Source organism: Microcaecilia unicolor, chromosome 3 (genome assembly GCF_901765095.1).
Source record: "Microcaecilia unicolor chromosome 3, aMicUni1.1, whole genome shotgun sequence".
Classification (NCBI taxonomy): domain Eukaryota; kingdom Metazoa; phylum Chordata; class Amphibia; order Gymnophiona; family Siphonopidae; genus Microcaecilia; species Microcaecilia unicolor.
Genome location: NC_044033.1, coordinates 437,501,772 through 437,518,025, shown reverse-complemented (window position 1 = coordinate 437,518,025; position 16,254 = coordinate 437,501,772). Strand labels below are relative to the sequence as shown.

The 16,254-nt window shown below is 44.1% G+C and overlaps 1 protein-coding gene across 1 annotated transcript in view; it reads right to left on the bottom strand.

The window, feature by feature from the left end:
* The window catches only part of KIDINS220 (kinase D interacting substrate 220), a 386,704-nt gene that overhangs the window by 75,423 nt on the left and 295,027 nt on the right, over positions 1 to 16,254 (bottom strand). The window contains exon 24 of the mRNA XM_030198900.1: positions 14,434 to 14,612. Within this exon, the coding sequence (XP_030054760.1) occupies positions 14,434 to 14,612 (179 nt within the window). The remainder of the gene's footprint in view (positions 1 to 14,433; positions 14,613 to 16,254) is intronic.

The window sequence follows — 16,254 nt, the reverse complement described above, 5'->3', positions numbered from 1 at the left end:
CCGGAAGAACGTCGAGATGAGGTCTTGCTTCCATTAGAGAAAGGAGAGACGCCGCCGCAAATAGAAGGGAGAGGAGCCGAAGGACAGAGTGAGCATGTGAAACCTTCTGAAAGGTTTGAAATACCGAAGGAATTATTAGTTAAACCGAAAGAGGTTACACTGGACACTTTATGGGACTTAGTTTCCACCCTGGGTCAAACGTTCCTGAAACAAGTTAATGAATCTGCACCTAAAATAAAATTATTAGAGATGGATTTACAAAAAACAGAGGAGAAGATTAAAGTTATAGATGAAAAAACTGACAAAATGGAACAAAGTATTATGAAATTGGAAACGATTCAACCTTTAATCACCAATGACTTGACAAATCTTAGAAAAAAGATGGAAATGTTTGATAATTATACAAAAAATCATAACTTAAGATTTGTTAATTTTCCAAGAACAAAAACTGTTCCTCCTCTTGATATGTTAAAACGTTACTTGCGGGACATTTTGAACATACCAGAGCAGAATTTGCCACCTTTTACCTTGGCATATTACATCCCAGGAAAAGAATTGAATCAAATGCCTGAAACCCCATTGGATATCTCTCTTTTGCTTGAAACTTCTGACTCCGAATTAGCAACTGCCGCGACTTTGGTCGCGACAGTTGCATTATTGCCAGACAAGGATTGGATCTTCCGCTTATTTTTCCGTAATAAAGATAAACCCTTTTTGGGATATAAAATATTATTATTTCCTGATGTCTCTAAGGAGACTCGTAAGCGGAGGAAACAATTCTTGCTCCTTAAGCCTGAAATACTGCACTTGGGAGGTACCTTCTTTTTAAGATACCCCTGCAAGTGCATAGTCAGACTTGAAGAGAAGAAATATGTATTTACAGAACCAACACATGCATCAGCTCTTATAGCCTCGGTGAAAAAGGATAAGCGTTAAGGAAAAGATTAACTCTTTCTAGTAGAGATTGTGTTATCCTTATTAATCTCCTATTATTTTTTTTTTTGCTCCCCTTGAATTCCTAAATTTTGGATTTCCAATTTATGGACTTGAGTATCAATATTTACCTCTTTGATTGTTAATTTCTGTTGATATATTTTTATTTTTATGATGCTTTTCCAATCAAGAAGTTTCTTGTATATTTCTTTAAATTGAATAAATAAAATAAAAAAAAATAAAAAAATAAAAAAATAAAAAACCTGGCACTTCCAAGTCACATTTGCTCCTTTCTTGGTTGGCTGTGATTCTATATCATTGGGTTATGCTTTTCTTTTTTCACCCTACCATTCCCTATAGTCTATTTCCCCTTATATTACCTTATTCCTTTTTTGTCTCATATACTTTTCTGTACTTTTTCTAGGCTTAACTGGCCTCATATGAATGAAATTTCACCAATCTTTATAGTTCCTCTCTTTTTGCTTTGTATTTTTTTTTTTTAGATTGTAAACTGCCTTTGCTATACCGCTTGGTAGCAAAGGTGGTATAGCAAATATTAATAAACTATAAACTAGTCTATAAAAATATCTTGGCATTCCTTAAAGTGCTAAAAAATGTTCTATTTATACAGAACTCCGAATAGAAGCCCACATTTAACTATCAACCAAATTCTTTTTTAAACTACAATAATGAGATGATTACTCCACTACCAAGAGAGAATCTCTCCACCCATTTTACCATAGGTTAATGATCACATTCTAGAGATAGTGACAAAGTCCAAAAACACCAAAGCAAGGAAAGCTGCTGTCTGATGGTTTGGAGGTTGTTTACCCAGTACACTTAAGCATAGTCCTTAAATCAGGTGAAGGGAGTAATCAGCCTGCATGTTCATCACAATTACGCTCCATGAACTGTCATTTCAGGACATAGATACAACAAAGGCTAGACAGGGTGCATGGTTATGCTAGAAACAAAAATAAATAGAGAATTTCAAGAATATATCTGCACTAAACTGAAATACAAAGAAAGGCAGAAAACTCTAGCGGTTTCTTCACAATCTATACTTAAAATATAATGATAGCTTACAGTAGTCTGTTTTATCTTCCACTTAAGGTATCTCAATATCACTGGTTTAAAGTGCTGCTTTAACCTATTGACAATCAATTTAAAAGTGAGCTATGTTATACTTTTCCCTGTGTATATGCAAGGCACATCCACAGCAACATACATTTTTAGAAGAAAATTCATTAATTCTCACCAAAGTTTTTCTGTTTTTCTTACAATATCTCCGTGGTGACCAGGGCCACTGCAAGGGCAGTTAGGCATGCTAGGTGCTCCCCCACCCATGGACCCTGCAAATCCTACAAACTACAGACTGATTTCTAATATCTACCTTCTGTCAAAATTAACTGAAAACGTTGTATTTGATCAACCTTCATCATCTGTTGAGCACAAGGAAGTTGGGGTTCTGACCGGGGTTCAGTACTAAAACCATCATTCTCAGTGAAATTCATTAAATACTGGATGCAGGTCGCATTGCCCTGGTCATATATCACTGGATCTGTCCACCGTATTACAATTCTAAACTTGATTATTGCAATATAGTCTATACTGGTATTTCTCAATCTTATATTAAGCAACTCCAATTGGTACACAATACAGCAGCTTGTTTTTTTTGTGCCATGCAAGAAAATTTGATGAGTTACTCTTTTATTCCTTCAGTTGCACTGGCTCCCTATGTCATAAAGGGTTAAATTTAAGATCCTTTTATTGACATACAAGGTTCAACACACAGCTAACCTTTTAAGGAAGGGAAGGGAATGGGATTTGGTACACTGCTTTTCTGAGGTTACAATCAAAGTAGTTTACATATTATATATTGGCACTTGTTTTGTACCTGGGGCAATGGAGGGTTAAGTGACTTGATTACCTACCTGCAGTTACTATACCTTACACTCCAGAATATATTCTTCGCGCCCTCAATGAACACCACTTAGCACTCCCAGCTCCACACTGCACTTGTTCTAAGTCAACATGCGGGCCCGATGCACCAAAGTCCCGGTAAAGCACCGATCGCTATTTCCTCCTCAGTAAAAATTACCGAGGTGAAATAGCGAGCAATGCACACAAAAAAAAAAGGATGCAAATGAGCTGCTCCCAAATACCTAGAGCAGCTCGGTAGGGGAGAAGCCAGTCGGTAAGCTGGGCATGCATAGAACAGCCAATTGCTAAGTGTGGCTGCTCTGCACATGCTCAGAGCAGCATGTACTACGGCTTTCATATATGCATACAAGCTGTGCGTATGAAAGCCGTGTGTAGCTTTTTTTCCTAAACTTTGCTGCTGCCCCTCTGGGAATGATTCTCTTTTTCCTTTGGATCTAGCCCTTTGACCATAATTATCCATAATGCTTTTAAACTAATTTCATTTGCTTTGTGCTACAAAAAAAAGTGCTTTCTTCATCAAACTCATGAGCACTGCTTACTGTCCAACAAGCTCGTCCCAGGACAGAAAAGCAAACTTCTGCTATCTGCTCTCCTTAGAGCTCTCTTGACATTCCCCATATAAGATTATGGCCCAGATGCATCAACCATATGTAAAAAAATCTAAAACGTTAAAGTCCTTAACGAATTTGAAAAAAACGAAGCATGCACCAAAAAAACAAGTCGCACATGTTCGGTGCGGTATTGAAAAGTACAATGTATCAAAATTCGTTATCCCTGTCGGTAATCAGCCCCTAAAGCATGCGCAGAGCAGCCAAGCGTTATGCTGGCTGCTCTGCGCATGCCACAAACGTCCAAAAGAGCAACAACAACAAAAAAACGTGGCTCCCCGCTTCCCTGTGCCTAAAATAAAAAATGAAACAAACATAAAAAGGATCGGGAGGGGGCAAAGGCGCTCATCAGGAGCATCCTATATGGACGGCCTTACCCCCCCCCCCCCGCCCGAGGTCGCCGCTGCTCCCCGCTTCTCCCTGCATATGAAATAAAGGCTCAGTACAAATCAAAACTTTTGCAGCGCCGGGCCCCCCTCCCTTCCTATCTCTCTTCTTCTTTCTCACAACACTGCTCCGCCTCCTGCCATGCTCCGCCTCCGTGCCCCGCCCCCTGAGTTCGTCGCTGCCGCTCCCCCCATCCACCGGACCCCCCCCCTCCGCCTTAATGGCCGGTGCAGCGCCTCTCACCTCTGTGTGAAGGCGCTGCACGGGTTGGAACAGATGATCGTCCATCGCTTCTGCCTCCACCGACGTCTTCTTCCTGTGCCCACCCACCTCTGATGTAAGCTACCTACATAGTTAACTTACGTCAGAGGTGGGCGGGCACAGGAAGGAGAGAGACATCGGTGGAGGCAGAAGCGATGGACGATCATCTGTTCCAACCCGTGCAGCGCCTTCACACAGAGGTGAGAGGTGCTGCACCGGCCATTAAGGCGGAGGGGGGGGTCCGGTGGATGGGGGGAGCGGCAGCGACGAACTCAGGGGGGCGGGGCACGGAGGCGGAGCATGGCAGGAGGCAGAGCAGTGTTGTGAGAAAGAAGAAGAGAGACAGGAAGGGAGGGGGCCCGGCGCTGCAAAAGTTTTGATTTGTATTGAGCTTTTATTTCATATGCAGGGAGAAGCTGGGAGCAACGGCGACTTCGGGCGGGGGGGGGGGGGGGGGGGGGCAAGGCCGTCCATACAGGACGCTCCTGATGAGCGCCTTTGCCCCCTCCCGATCTTTTTTATGTTTGTTTCATTTTTTATTTTAGGCACAGGGAAGCGGGGAGCCACTTTTCTTTTTAAACATGCCAGCAATTTGGTTTTTCATGGTGCAGGGGGCAGCGGGGAGATGACAGCTCAGGCCTTAACGACAGGTCTGAGCTCACGTTAAGCGCCAGATGCACTAAACCTTAACGACCCTTTACTGACCCTTAACGAAGAAATTTTCAACTGTAGCATGCATCAAAGGCCATTTTCCAACGAAGCTAGCAGCTAACGAAACCAGAATGCAAACGAGAAACTACCATTGAAATGTTGACAATTCGGAATGCACTAACCATACCGACGATAGCAACAAATCACTTACCGTCAGAAATTTAACGTGAGCTCAGACCTGTCGTTAAGGCCTGAGCTGTCATCTCCCCGTTGCCCCCTGCACCATGAAAAACCAAATTGCTGGCATGTTTAAAAAGAAAAGTGGCTCCCCGCTTTCCTGTGCCTAAAATAAAAAATGAAACAAACATAAAAAGGATCAGGAGGGGGCAAAGGCGCTCATCAGGAGCGTCCTGTATGGACGGCCTTGCCCCCCCCCCCCCCCGCCCGAGGTCGCCGCTGCTCCCCGCTTCTCCCTGCATATGAAATAAAAGCTCAATGGAGTGGAAGAGTGGTCTAATGGTTAGGGTGGTGGACTTTGGTCCTGGGGAACTGAGGAACTGAGTTCGATTCCTGGCACAGGCAGCTCCTTGTGACTCTGGGCAAGTCACTTAACCCTCCATTGCCCACCGCATTGAGCCTGCCATGAGTGGGAAAACGTGGGGTATAGATGTAACAAAAATAAAAAATAAATACAAATCAAAACTTTTGCAGCGCCGGGCCCCCATCCCTTCCTGTCTCTCTTCTTCTTTCTCACAACACTGCTCAGCCTCCTGCCATGCTCCGCCTCCATGCCCCGCCCCCCTGAGTTCGTCGCTGCCACTCCCCCCCTCCACCGGACCCCCCCCCCCCGCCTTAATGGCTGGTGCAGCGCCTCTCACCTGTGTGTGAAGGCGCTGCATGGGTTGGAACACATGATCATCCATCGCTTCTGCCTCCACCGATGTCTCTCTCCTTCTTCCTGTGCCCGCCCACCTCTGACGTAAGCTACCTACGTAGTTAACTTACGTCAGAGGTGGGCGGGCACAGGAAGAAGGAGAGAGACGTCGGTAGAGGCAGAAGCGATGGATGATCATGTGTTCCAACCCGTGCAGCGCCTTCACACAGAGGTGAGAGGCGCTGCACCGCCCATTAAGGTGGAGGGGGGGTCCGGTGGCGACGAACTCAGGGGGCGGGGCACGGAGGCGGAGCATGGCAGGAGGCGGAGCAGTGTTGTAAGAAGAAGAGAGACAGGAAGGGAGGGGGGCCCGGCGCTGCAAAAGTTTTGATTTGTATTGAGCTTTTATTTCATATGCAGGGAGAAGCGGGGAGCAGCGGCGACCTCGGGTGGGGGGGGGGGGGGGGCAAGGCCGTCCATACAGGACGCTCCTGATGAGCGCCTTTGCCCCCTCCCGATCCTTTTTATGTTTGTTTCATTTTTTATTTTAGGCACAGGGAAGCGGGGAGCCACGTGTTTTTTTGTTGTTGCTGTTTTGGACGTTTGTGGCATGCGCAGAGCAGCCAGCATAACGCTTGGCTGCTCTGCGCATGCTTTAGGGGCCGATTACCGACGGGGATAACGAATCTTTGATACATTGTACTTTTCAATACCGCACCGAACACGTGCGACTTGTTTTTTTGGTGCATGCTTCGTTTTTTCAAATTCGTTAAGGACTTTAACGTTTTAGGTTTTTTTTACGTATGGTTGATGCATCTGTGCCTAAATTTCTGACGGTAAGTGATTTGTTGCTATCGTCGGTATGGTTAGTGCATTCCGAATTGTCAACATTTCAATGGTAGTTTCTCGTTTGCATTCTGGTTTCGTTAGCTGCTAGCTTCGTCGGAAAATGGCCTTTGATGCATGCTACGGTTGAAAATTTCTTCGTTAAGGGTCGTTAAAAGGGTCGTTACGGTTTAGTGCATCTGGCCCTATATTAGCCCATGCCACAAAAGACAAGCCTGGCAGGCTGGAAAGTGAAGCCATGCAGGGATAATATCACAGTAGACTGCTCCCATGAGAGGCAACCGTAATGCAACAACTGCTCCTGACCTCCTGTAAAAAGTCCTTCTATAAAGTAGGGGCTGCTTCTGTGCATCGCTCGGAATGCACATTTGAACACTTAATAGCGCATTTAAATAGATTAGAATAGGATTCCTGTTGTCTGCTGCCCCAAATGCTAAAAAGCCCACACAGCCCCCTTTGTGCATCTCCTGCTGAATACTGTTTCTGCTAAACCGGCTGGAGTCAATCTAAAAAGTTGCTGGTCCAGTAGGCTTTGTGCTTCGAACCATGAGCCTTTTACTCTTTAACCCCTAAGCTGTGGAATGAGCTGCCTTTGTATCTGCATGTAGAGCTCTCCCCCCCCCCTCCCCCCAAAAAAAAAAAAAAATTTAAAACTGGTCTGAAAACATAGTTTAGAATAGTATTTCAGTGTCTGACCATTGGGATCATGAGACATGGTGTTAGCTCCTGCTGCTGCAGTTATTTTTGTTGTTTTGTTTTATTTTATCTTGTTTATCTTATATTCCTTACTAAATGTTTGGATAACTGTCCTATCAAATGATTGGAGTTCTTTCTTACTCTAGATTTTTAGAATGCAAACCGTTCTGACCTGCTTACCAGAAAGTGTGGTATAGTATAGTAAATTTCTAAATAAAACAAACATAATTAAACTTACTACCACCCCATCCCAGAACTAATCTTGTAAAAATGTGTAATTGGCATTATACTGTTACATATTAAAAGCTCCATTCTGTACAGGGAAATGAGACACCCAGGTCCAGATGTTCACATTTCCCAACTATTTTATAAAAGGCTATAACAAACGCAGAGATTTTCATAAAATATGTAGAAGGTTGCTGGAAAATACCCCTATATTTGCTAGCAGGAATAGTAATTAAAAAAAAATATCCCCCCCCCCCCACCCCCCACAAAAGAACAGCATCACTCAGCAACCTCCAAGTACAAGCTCTGGAATTTACATTTGCAAGTGGCGTTTACTACTTCCATATACAAGTACCAGCAAGTTTACATGTGAAATAGGACCTCACATTTAAGTGTGTATTATGTGCATAAATGTTTAGAACATACATACAGGCTTATTTTCGAAAGAGAAGGGCGCCCATCTTCAGACACAAATCGGGAGATGGGCGTCCTTCTCTCAGAGTCGCCCAAATTTGCATAATCGAAAGCCGATTTTGGGCGTCCTCAACTGCTTCCCGTCACGGGAACGACCAAAGTTCATGGGGGCGTGTCGGCAATGTAGTGAAGGCGGTACTGGGGCGTGATTAAGAGATGGGCGTCCTCGGCCGATAATGGAAAAAAAGAAGGGCGTCCCTGACGAGCACTTGGCCGACTTTCTTGGTCCATTTTTTCTTGCGACCAAGCAATGAAAAGGTACCCGAACTGACCAGATGATCACTGGAGGGAATTGGGAATGAACTTCCCTTACTCCCCCCCAGTGGTCACCAACCCCCTAAAAAAAAAAAAATAAAAAATAAAACTTAAAATTTTTTTTTTGCCAGCCTCAAATGTCATACCCAGCTCCATGACAGCAGTATGCAGGTCCCTGGAGCAGTTTTAGTGGGTGCAGTGCACTTCAACCAGGCGGATCCAGGCCCCCCCTACCTGTTACACTTGTGGTGGTAAATGTGAGCCCTCCAAAACCCACCCGAAACCCACTGTACCCACATGTAGGTGCCCCCCTTCACCCCTTAGGGCTGTGGTAGTGGTGTACAGTTGTGGGTAGTGGGTTTTGGGGGGGCTCAGCACTCAAGGTAAGGGAGCTATGCACCTGGGAGTAATTTGTGAAGTCCACTGCAGTGCCCCCTAGGGTGCCCGGTTGGTGTCCTGGCACGTCAGGGGGACCAGTGCACTACAAATTCTGGCTCCTCCCACGACCAAAGGGCTTGTATTTGGTCGTTTTTGAGATGGGCGTCCTCGGGTTCCATTATGGTCGAAAACCGGGGACGACCATCTCTAAGGTCGACCATCTCTAAGGTCGACCTAAATGTTGAGATTTGGGCGTCCTCGACTGTATTATCGAAACGAAAGATGGACGCCCCTTTCGATTATGCCCCTCATAGTAACATAGTAGAAGACGACAGATAAAGACCTGTATAGTCCATCCAGTCTGCCCAACAAGATAAACTCATATGTGCAACTTTATATGTATACCTGACCTTGATTTATCCTTGCCATTTTCGGGGCATAGACCGTAGAAGTCTGCCCAGTACTTGCCCCACCTCCCAACCACCGGTGCTGCCACCCAATCTCCGCTAAGCTTCTGAGGATCCATTCCTTATAAACAGGATTCCTTTATGTTTATCCCACACATTTTTGAATTCCGTTACCATTTTCATCTCCACCACCTCCCGCGGGAGGGCATTCCAAGTATCCACCACTCTCTGAAAAAATACTTCTGACATTTTTCTTGAGTCTGTCCCCCTTCAACCTCATTTCATGTCCTCTAGTTCTACCGCCTTCCCATCTTCAGAAAAGATTTGTTTGTGGATTAATACCTTTCAAATATTTGAACGTCTGTATCATATCACCCCTGTTTCTCCTTTCCTCCAGGGTATAACATAGTAACATAACATGTTCAGGTCAGCAAGTCTCTCCTTATATGTCTTGTAACACAAATCCCATACCATTTTTGTAGTTTTTTTTTTTTTTGCACCGCCTCAATTCTTTTTACATCCTTAGTAAGATACGGCCTCCAAAACTGAACACAATACTCCAAGCTCACCAACGACTTGTGCAGAGGCATCAACACCTCCTGTCTTCTGCTGGTCACACCTCTCTCTAGCATCCTTCTGGCTACAGCCACCACCTTGTCACACTGTTTCGTCGCCTTCAGATCCTCAGATACTATCACCCCAAGATCCCCCTCCCTGCCTGTAGATATCAGAGTCTCATCACCTAACATATACATCTCCTAAGTGCATTTATGCATGCAAGTGCTAGCATTGCACCTTTTTCTGCAAATACCTGCTTAACTTGCATATACAAAGACAGAGCGTTAGTGGGAGACGGGTGGATCACAAGAGAAACACAGGTAGAGGTCCCTCTTATGTACCTAGCTTACAGAATACTGTGCTCTGCGCATCCTGCCTCATTTAGGGGCCCTTTTACTAAGCCACATAAGCACCTATGCATGCTCAATGCGTGTCAATTCGGAGTTACCGCCTGGCTACCGAGTGGCCAGTGTGGTAATTTCATTTTTGACGCGCGTCCCTTATGTGCGCCAGAAAATATATTTTATTTTCTGATGAGTGGCTAAAATTGGGCAGTAAATCCGACTTGACGCACGTAGACAATTACTGCATGGTTAACGCAAGAGACCTTACCGCTAAGTCAATGGCTGGCGGTAAGTTCTCAGACCCAAAATGGACACGTGCCAATTTTTATTTTGCCACATGTCTATTTTCGGCAAAAATTTTTAAAAGGCCTTTTTTACAGGTGCGCTGAAAAATGGATCTGCGTGTGTCCATAACATGTTTGTACCTTATCACCGCCCATTTTTCAGCACGACTTTGTAAAAGGACTCCTTAGGCATGTGATTTAAGGGATGCAGGGATACCCGGTTACATTAGTATTCTATAAAGGAAAGAAGGCGAGCACTTTCCTTTATAGAAGAGGATTCTACTGTGCACCCTCCAGACACCTATTTGGAGATACCCATAGATGGTAATTCTATAACTGGGTGCTTATTAGGAGCCTATTCTACATAGTAACATAGTAAATGACAGCAGATAAAGACCTGAATGGTTCATCCAGCCTGTCCAACAGTCACACTCATTATCAAGTTATGATTAAACCAACACTAAATCTAATATAATAAAACGCACCGTGAACGTTCTAATGAGGACAACGTTCTGTGAAGCCCTGAAGCCCTGAAGCCATGCCCTGAAGCCATCTGACGTCACTGAAGCTGTAGGGTTCGTGGATTCGTGGTGTGAAGCCTTCAAGCCAGCCAGCCGTCTCTGCCCCGCCCTCGCGAAAAAAACAAACAAATCGGGAAGCGAAACGTCAGGGAAGGAGGCGGCGCTCCCGACGTCTAGCCTTCCCTTCGCTGTGTTCCGCCTTCAAAATAAGGCGGAACACAGCAAAGGGAAAGCTAGACGTCGGGAGCGCCGCCTCCTTCCCTGACGCTTCGCTGCACGAACCGCCACGGAGGTAAAGTTAAAAAGAATAATAAAAAAAAAAAGGGATGCATGGATGCGAGGCATGGATGCGAAGGGGGGGGGGGGGAAGAAGAGGGCGGGCCAGGCTGGGACATGGGAGAGAGAGTAGCATGGATGCGAGGGGGGGGGGTCATGGAAGGGCGAGAGGGGACTTGCTGGAAAAGGATGAATGGAGGCGGCAGGGGACAGAGGAGCATGGATGGGTATGGATTAGGAGGACAGGGCACAGGGAGAGAGGGGAATTACTGGAAATGGATGAATGGAGGGGGCAGGGGACAGAGGAGCATGGATGGGCATGGATTGGGAGGGCAGGACTCAGGGAGAGAGGGAAATTGCTGGATAGGGAAAAATGGAGGGGCCAGGTGACAGATGAGCATGGATTGGAAGGGCAGGACTCAGGGAGAGGGGAATTGCTGGATAGGGATGAATGGAGGGGACAGATGGGCATGGATGGATATGGATTGCAGAGCAGGCCTCAGGCAGAGAGGGGAAATGCTGGATAGGGAAAAATGGAGGGGCCAGGTGACAGAGGAGCATGGATTGGAAGGGCAGGACTCAGGGAGAGGGGAATTGCTGCATAGGGATGAATGGAGGGGACAGATGGGCATGGATGGATATGGATTGCAGGGCAGGCCTCAGGCAGAGAGGGGAAATGCTGGATAGGGATGAATGGAGGGGGCAGGTGACAGACAAACATGGATGGCCATGGATTGGGAGGGCAGGGCTCAGGGACAGAGGGGAATTGCTGGAAAAGGATGAATGGAGGGGGCAGGGGACAGATGGCCATGGATTGGGAGGGCACGGCTCACACTCTCTCTCTCATATACAATGTCTTTCTGACTCTCACTCTCACACACTCTGTCTCACACTGTATCACATTCACTCTCTATGTGCCACACAGTCACTCACACACTCGCTTGGTGTCATACACTCACTCTCACAGAGAATCTGTGTCTCACACACACTCTCTCTCTTGCCCACACACACACTCTCTCTCTCACACTGTGTCTCACATACACACTTGCACACACTCTCATTCTCACACACACTCTCTCACAAACACACTCACACCCAGACTCACTCTCTCTCTCACACACTCACACTTTCACTCTGACTCTCAAACAGTCACTCTCACATACACTCTCCCAAACATACACACTCCAAGGAAAACCTTGCTAGCGCCCGTTTCATTTGTGTCAGAAACGGGCCTTTTTTACTAGTGTGATATAAAATACTTGATCATTGTCTCTCTGGCATTTCTGGGAAATAGACTGTAGATATTCGCCCAGCCCTGTCTTTAGGTTCCAACTACTGAAGTTGCCATCAAAGTCTACTCCAGCCTATTCAAATCCATCAAACGCCTACTTTTCTTTATAGGATAGTAGACTAACTGGATATATACATCTGTATGCAGTTAGGTATGAGCACTTGAACTGAAAATAAGCAGAGTACTCTAAATAAACATAATAAAACTTACCACCACCCCTTCCCAAAACTATCTTGTAAAAATATGTAATTGGACATCATTGTAATAGATACTAAATGTTCCATTTTGTACAGGTACTCCAAGCAGGAAATAGGATGCCCAGGTCAGCTTAAGGTACAAATAAGACATACGTATGAGTCCCGTCCATGCATTTGCCCACCTGTAAATACACACTATGGAAGTTAAATGTGTATTTACAGAATAGCAGCAACTGGAATTTTGGCATTTACACATGTATGTGTACACATATATGCTGATATTCTAGCCATATATGTGTATTTTTGCTACGTAGATTTAGCACTTTCTTTATCAAATTACCTGCATGATGCCCCAGTCTCAGAAATCTATATGTATAATTTTGTGATAACTAGGCTGTAAAACCACTAGCTGTTCTTTCTCTCTCTCTCTTAGAAAGCATAAATAAAAATCAAAGACATTAACCCCCTCAATCCCTCATGGACAAAACAAGCTCTTTACTACAGGCGTGCCTGCTTGAGAGGAATTCCAAAAGCCAATAGAAAAATCTTTTTGATTATACATGTATTACCATTGCAACCTGTGCATCAGATGAAATGGCTTTATTGAAATACTGAACTAGGGATACTAACAGAAAAAATGAGAAAAAATGTGTTGAATAAGAACAATACAATGCAAGCAGAATGAATAAAAATAGATTCTACAAGATAATCAAAACTTATCAGTATAGGGTCTGGTGTCATGCACGTCCTTCTTGAGCACAATTAGTAATCTTCTGGAAAGCCCTTCCAAAACTTCTTAGCCACGTGACATGGATCATGTGACCAAATGGATGTTGGCAGAGTCATGCCCACCCCTCTGCACACCCTTGCCTCTCTCCAGTGCTACATGGAGGACGGACAGCTCAAACCCAATGAATTAGGTCTGGCATGGGATTCTTCTTGGGCTAGTCCCCCTTCTCAGTCTAGCTTTCTTTTTTTTTTTTTTTTTTTTTTACTCAGCCATGTGTGAAAAGGACTGCATGGAAGCAGCATGCTCCTGTGGCTGGTCTCAACACCCCTGGGCCTGGCCGGCTGTGGATGCTCATGTAGGTGCCAGGCGATGGGCATGTTTAAAAAGAAGGCAGTTCCAAACCTTTTCTTTTGTCTTCCAGAACCCACTCTGACAGCTGCTTTCCCTTTCACCCTCTCTAATATTTAACAAATTCCTTTAAGTAGAACAGTAATATATTTGCATATTGTATATGATGTGCTGATATTTAGATCTGTACCTTGTTATATGTTGAATGCGAATACCCAGTAAGTAACATGTATGTGGGGAACATGATTTGTTTGTAAATTTATGTCACAGTAGGGTGCTCAAGCTGGAGGAACAGAGGAGGAATCCAAAGGTATCATATCATTTAGCTATGGCTGGAAGACTAGCCTGCATAAAGCTGTTCAGGATAATTCAGGTTTGGATCAGGTCCAGCAGCCAGGACAGGGCCCATGCTTAGCACAGTCAGAGCCTTGTTATTGGGTTGGTCTGCCTTGCTCAAGCCCAATGGTGGCTGAAGCCTTGTTAGAAACAGGGGCCTTGGGCTCTGTGCAGTCAGTAGAATAGCCCTTCTCTAAGATAAGAATGGGAAGAGGAGAGAATGTAAAGCGTGAGCAGTTAGATTCTCCTGTCAGGTTATCTAAAGTTGCAGTCATTTTACTAATTTGAATGTGCTGCAGTCTTTCTTATTGAGATAAAACAAAAAAAAGGGGGGGGGGGAGTGGGAGTACTGTACTCAACATTACCCCACATAAATGTCACTGAGGCTTACTAGTTTCTAAAAAAAATTGAGGCATTCCTTCTTGAACATGGCCTAAAAAACTCATCGCATCTATATCCAAAAAAGACATTCAATTTGCATATTGCATTGCTTGGGATATCATCTTTCCAGCAAACATTTTGCTGCAATTAGAATGAAAAATACAGAATATCGTTTTAAAGTACTATGCACCAAGTTGGCAGATTTCAGATAAATTAAAATATGCTTACCTGCAATTATTTCTCTCAGTTTTGGATCAAGGTTGACAGTACATGGTAAGAAGGTTTTTACATCTCGTGCTACTAATACTGGCGTCCGTGAAGATAAAAATACTTCAAAGTTCCTTATGTCACCATCAATTTCAAGCAGTGGCTCAATATCTTTGGTTGTTGGGATATTTTTTGATATTCTGAAAGGAAAATTTCAGAAGAAAACATTAAATAAATAATGTATAATAAACTTTCCATTTCTAAATAAGATCAAATTGGCCTTTTGTTTTTATTGTACAGATAAAAGAGAAAAGTCTGATAATGCATATGAATTTGAAGCTATTTTACATTAATACCAATATTTAAATTGCATCCGTTTTTACTGAGGCATACATTAGGAATGCTGAAGTCTTAAATTATGTCAATATTTGCTCCACCCTCTGAAGAATGTTGGAATTGATACGTAACATATATAAGCATTCTTTTTTTCAATCCTGTGAAATTAAGTAAAGGAGTTAAGTCAGTCAAAAACAAATTAGTTTCCTAAAGAACTACTCCTGGATGTCCTAATCAAAAAACATGGGGATAAATGTAATCATATAATTTGGGAATACATTTTTCCCAAGAAACTATTCATACAGGCCCATGGAGGGTAATTTTATAACAGGAAATCAGGTTTAAGAAGGCAACCAGGTAGGATAGGCACCTATGTATCTTGTGACAGTGTATATGTTCTGTCACCAGGAAAGAGGTCCCCTGGAACAGAGGAGGTGTCTCCAGTTGCATATAAGAAGACAGTTTAGGTACAGTCCATACTACCTTAGGGCCTTGTTTACCAAGTCATGCTGTAGGCACACTAGCGTTTTTAGCACATGCTAAAAATTAGCACGTGCTAACATTAGAGACACCTATATATTCCTATGTGTGTCTGTAGCATTAGCAAGTGCTAATTTTTAGCACGCGCTAAAAGTGCTAGCGCACCTTAGTAAACAGGGCCCTTAGTTAGGGTGAACACCTGGAACCCTGCTTGGGGTGGTATTAGTCCATGAGAGAAGACTACATGGGAGATGGCAGGGGAGGACTAACCCACTCTAGAGGGTAAGGGGGACATTTCGATATTTGAAAGTTAACTGAAAAAAAAAAAGAGAGAAACAAGGGAGACTGAACTGAATATCAATTAGCATATCAATTTGCATACACAGAGTACCTGGGAGTTTGGGGAACTTCACTCTGAGTGAGAGGAGGATCCACAAAGAGGACCTGGCACAGAGACCGATCTCTCCCTTTTAGGAGGTGAAAGATCTTCGGGCATGGATGAACCTTTTTGCTAAGGATTCCCACAACTACCCTTTCCTGGCTGAAGCCTTGACTGGCAACTGGATAACAGATTCAGCCTACACCTTTGGGTAAGTGGCGACTGGACTATTGATTCAGCCTACACCCTCAGGTAGGCAGCGATTGGTGTACAGATTTGGCCTACACCCTCAGGTAGGCAGCGTGGGTACACTACGTCTTTATAAAACATTAGATGTAATGTTTTATAAAGATGTAAATATCCATAGTTACACTATCTATCCACATATGTGCAGAGATTAGTGTGTTTTATAATCTATGCGAGTACTTGCCAACTCTTTCCATGCTCCACTCAAACTCCATCCTGTACACAACTACCAGCAAAATACACACCATCATGTCATAGCACATATTGTGACACTGGTTGATTTTTTTATGAGAGGCCATATGTGACAATGACTTTATAAAAATAGCCCCATAGTGTATTGCTGAGCTCTTGTCCTATGTCACATATTCAACAAAGAAAGTTGTCTCATTACACAGAAACAG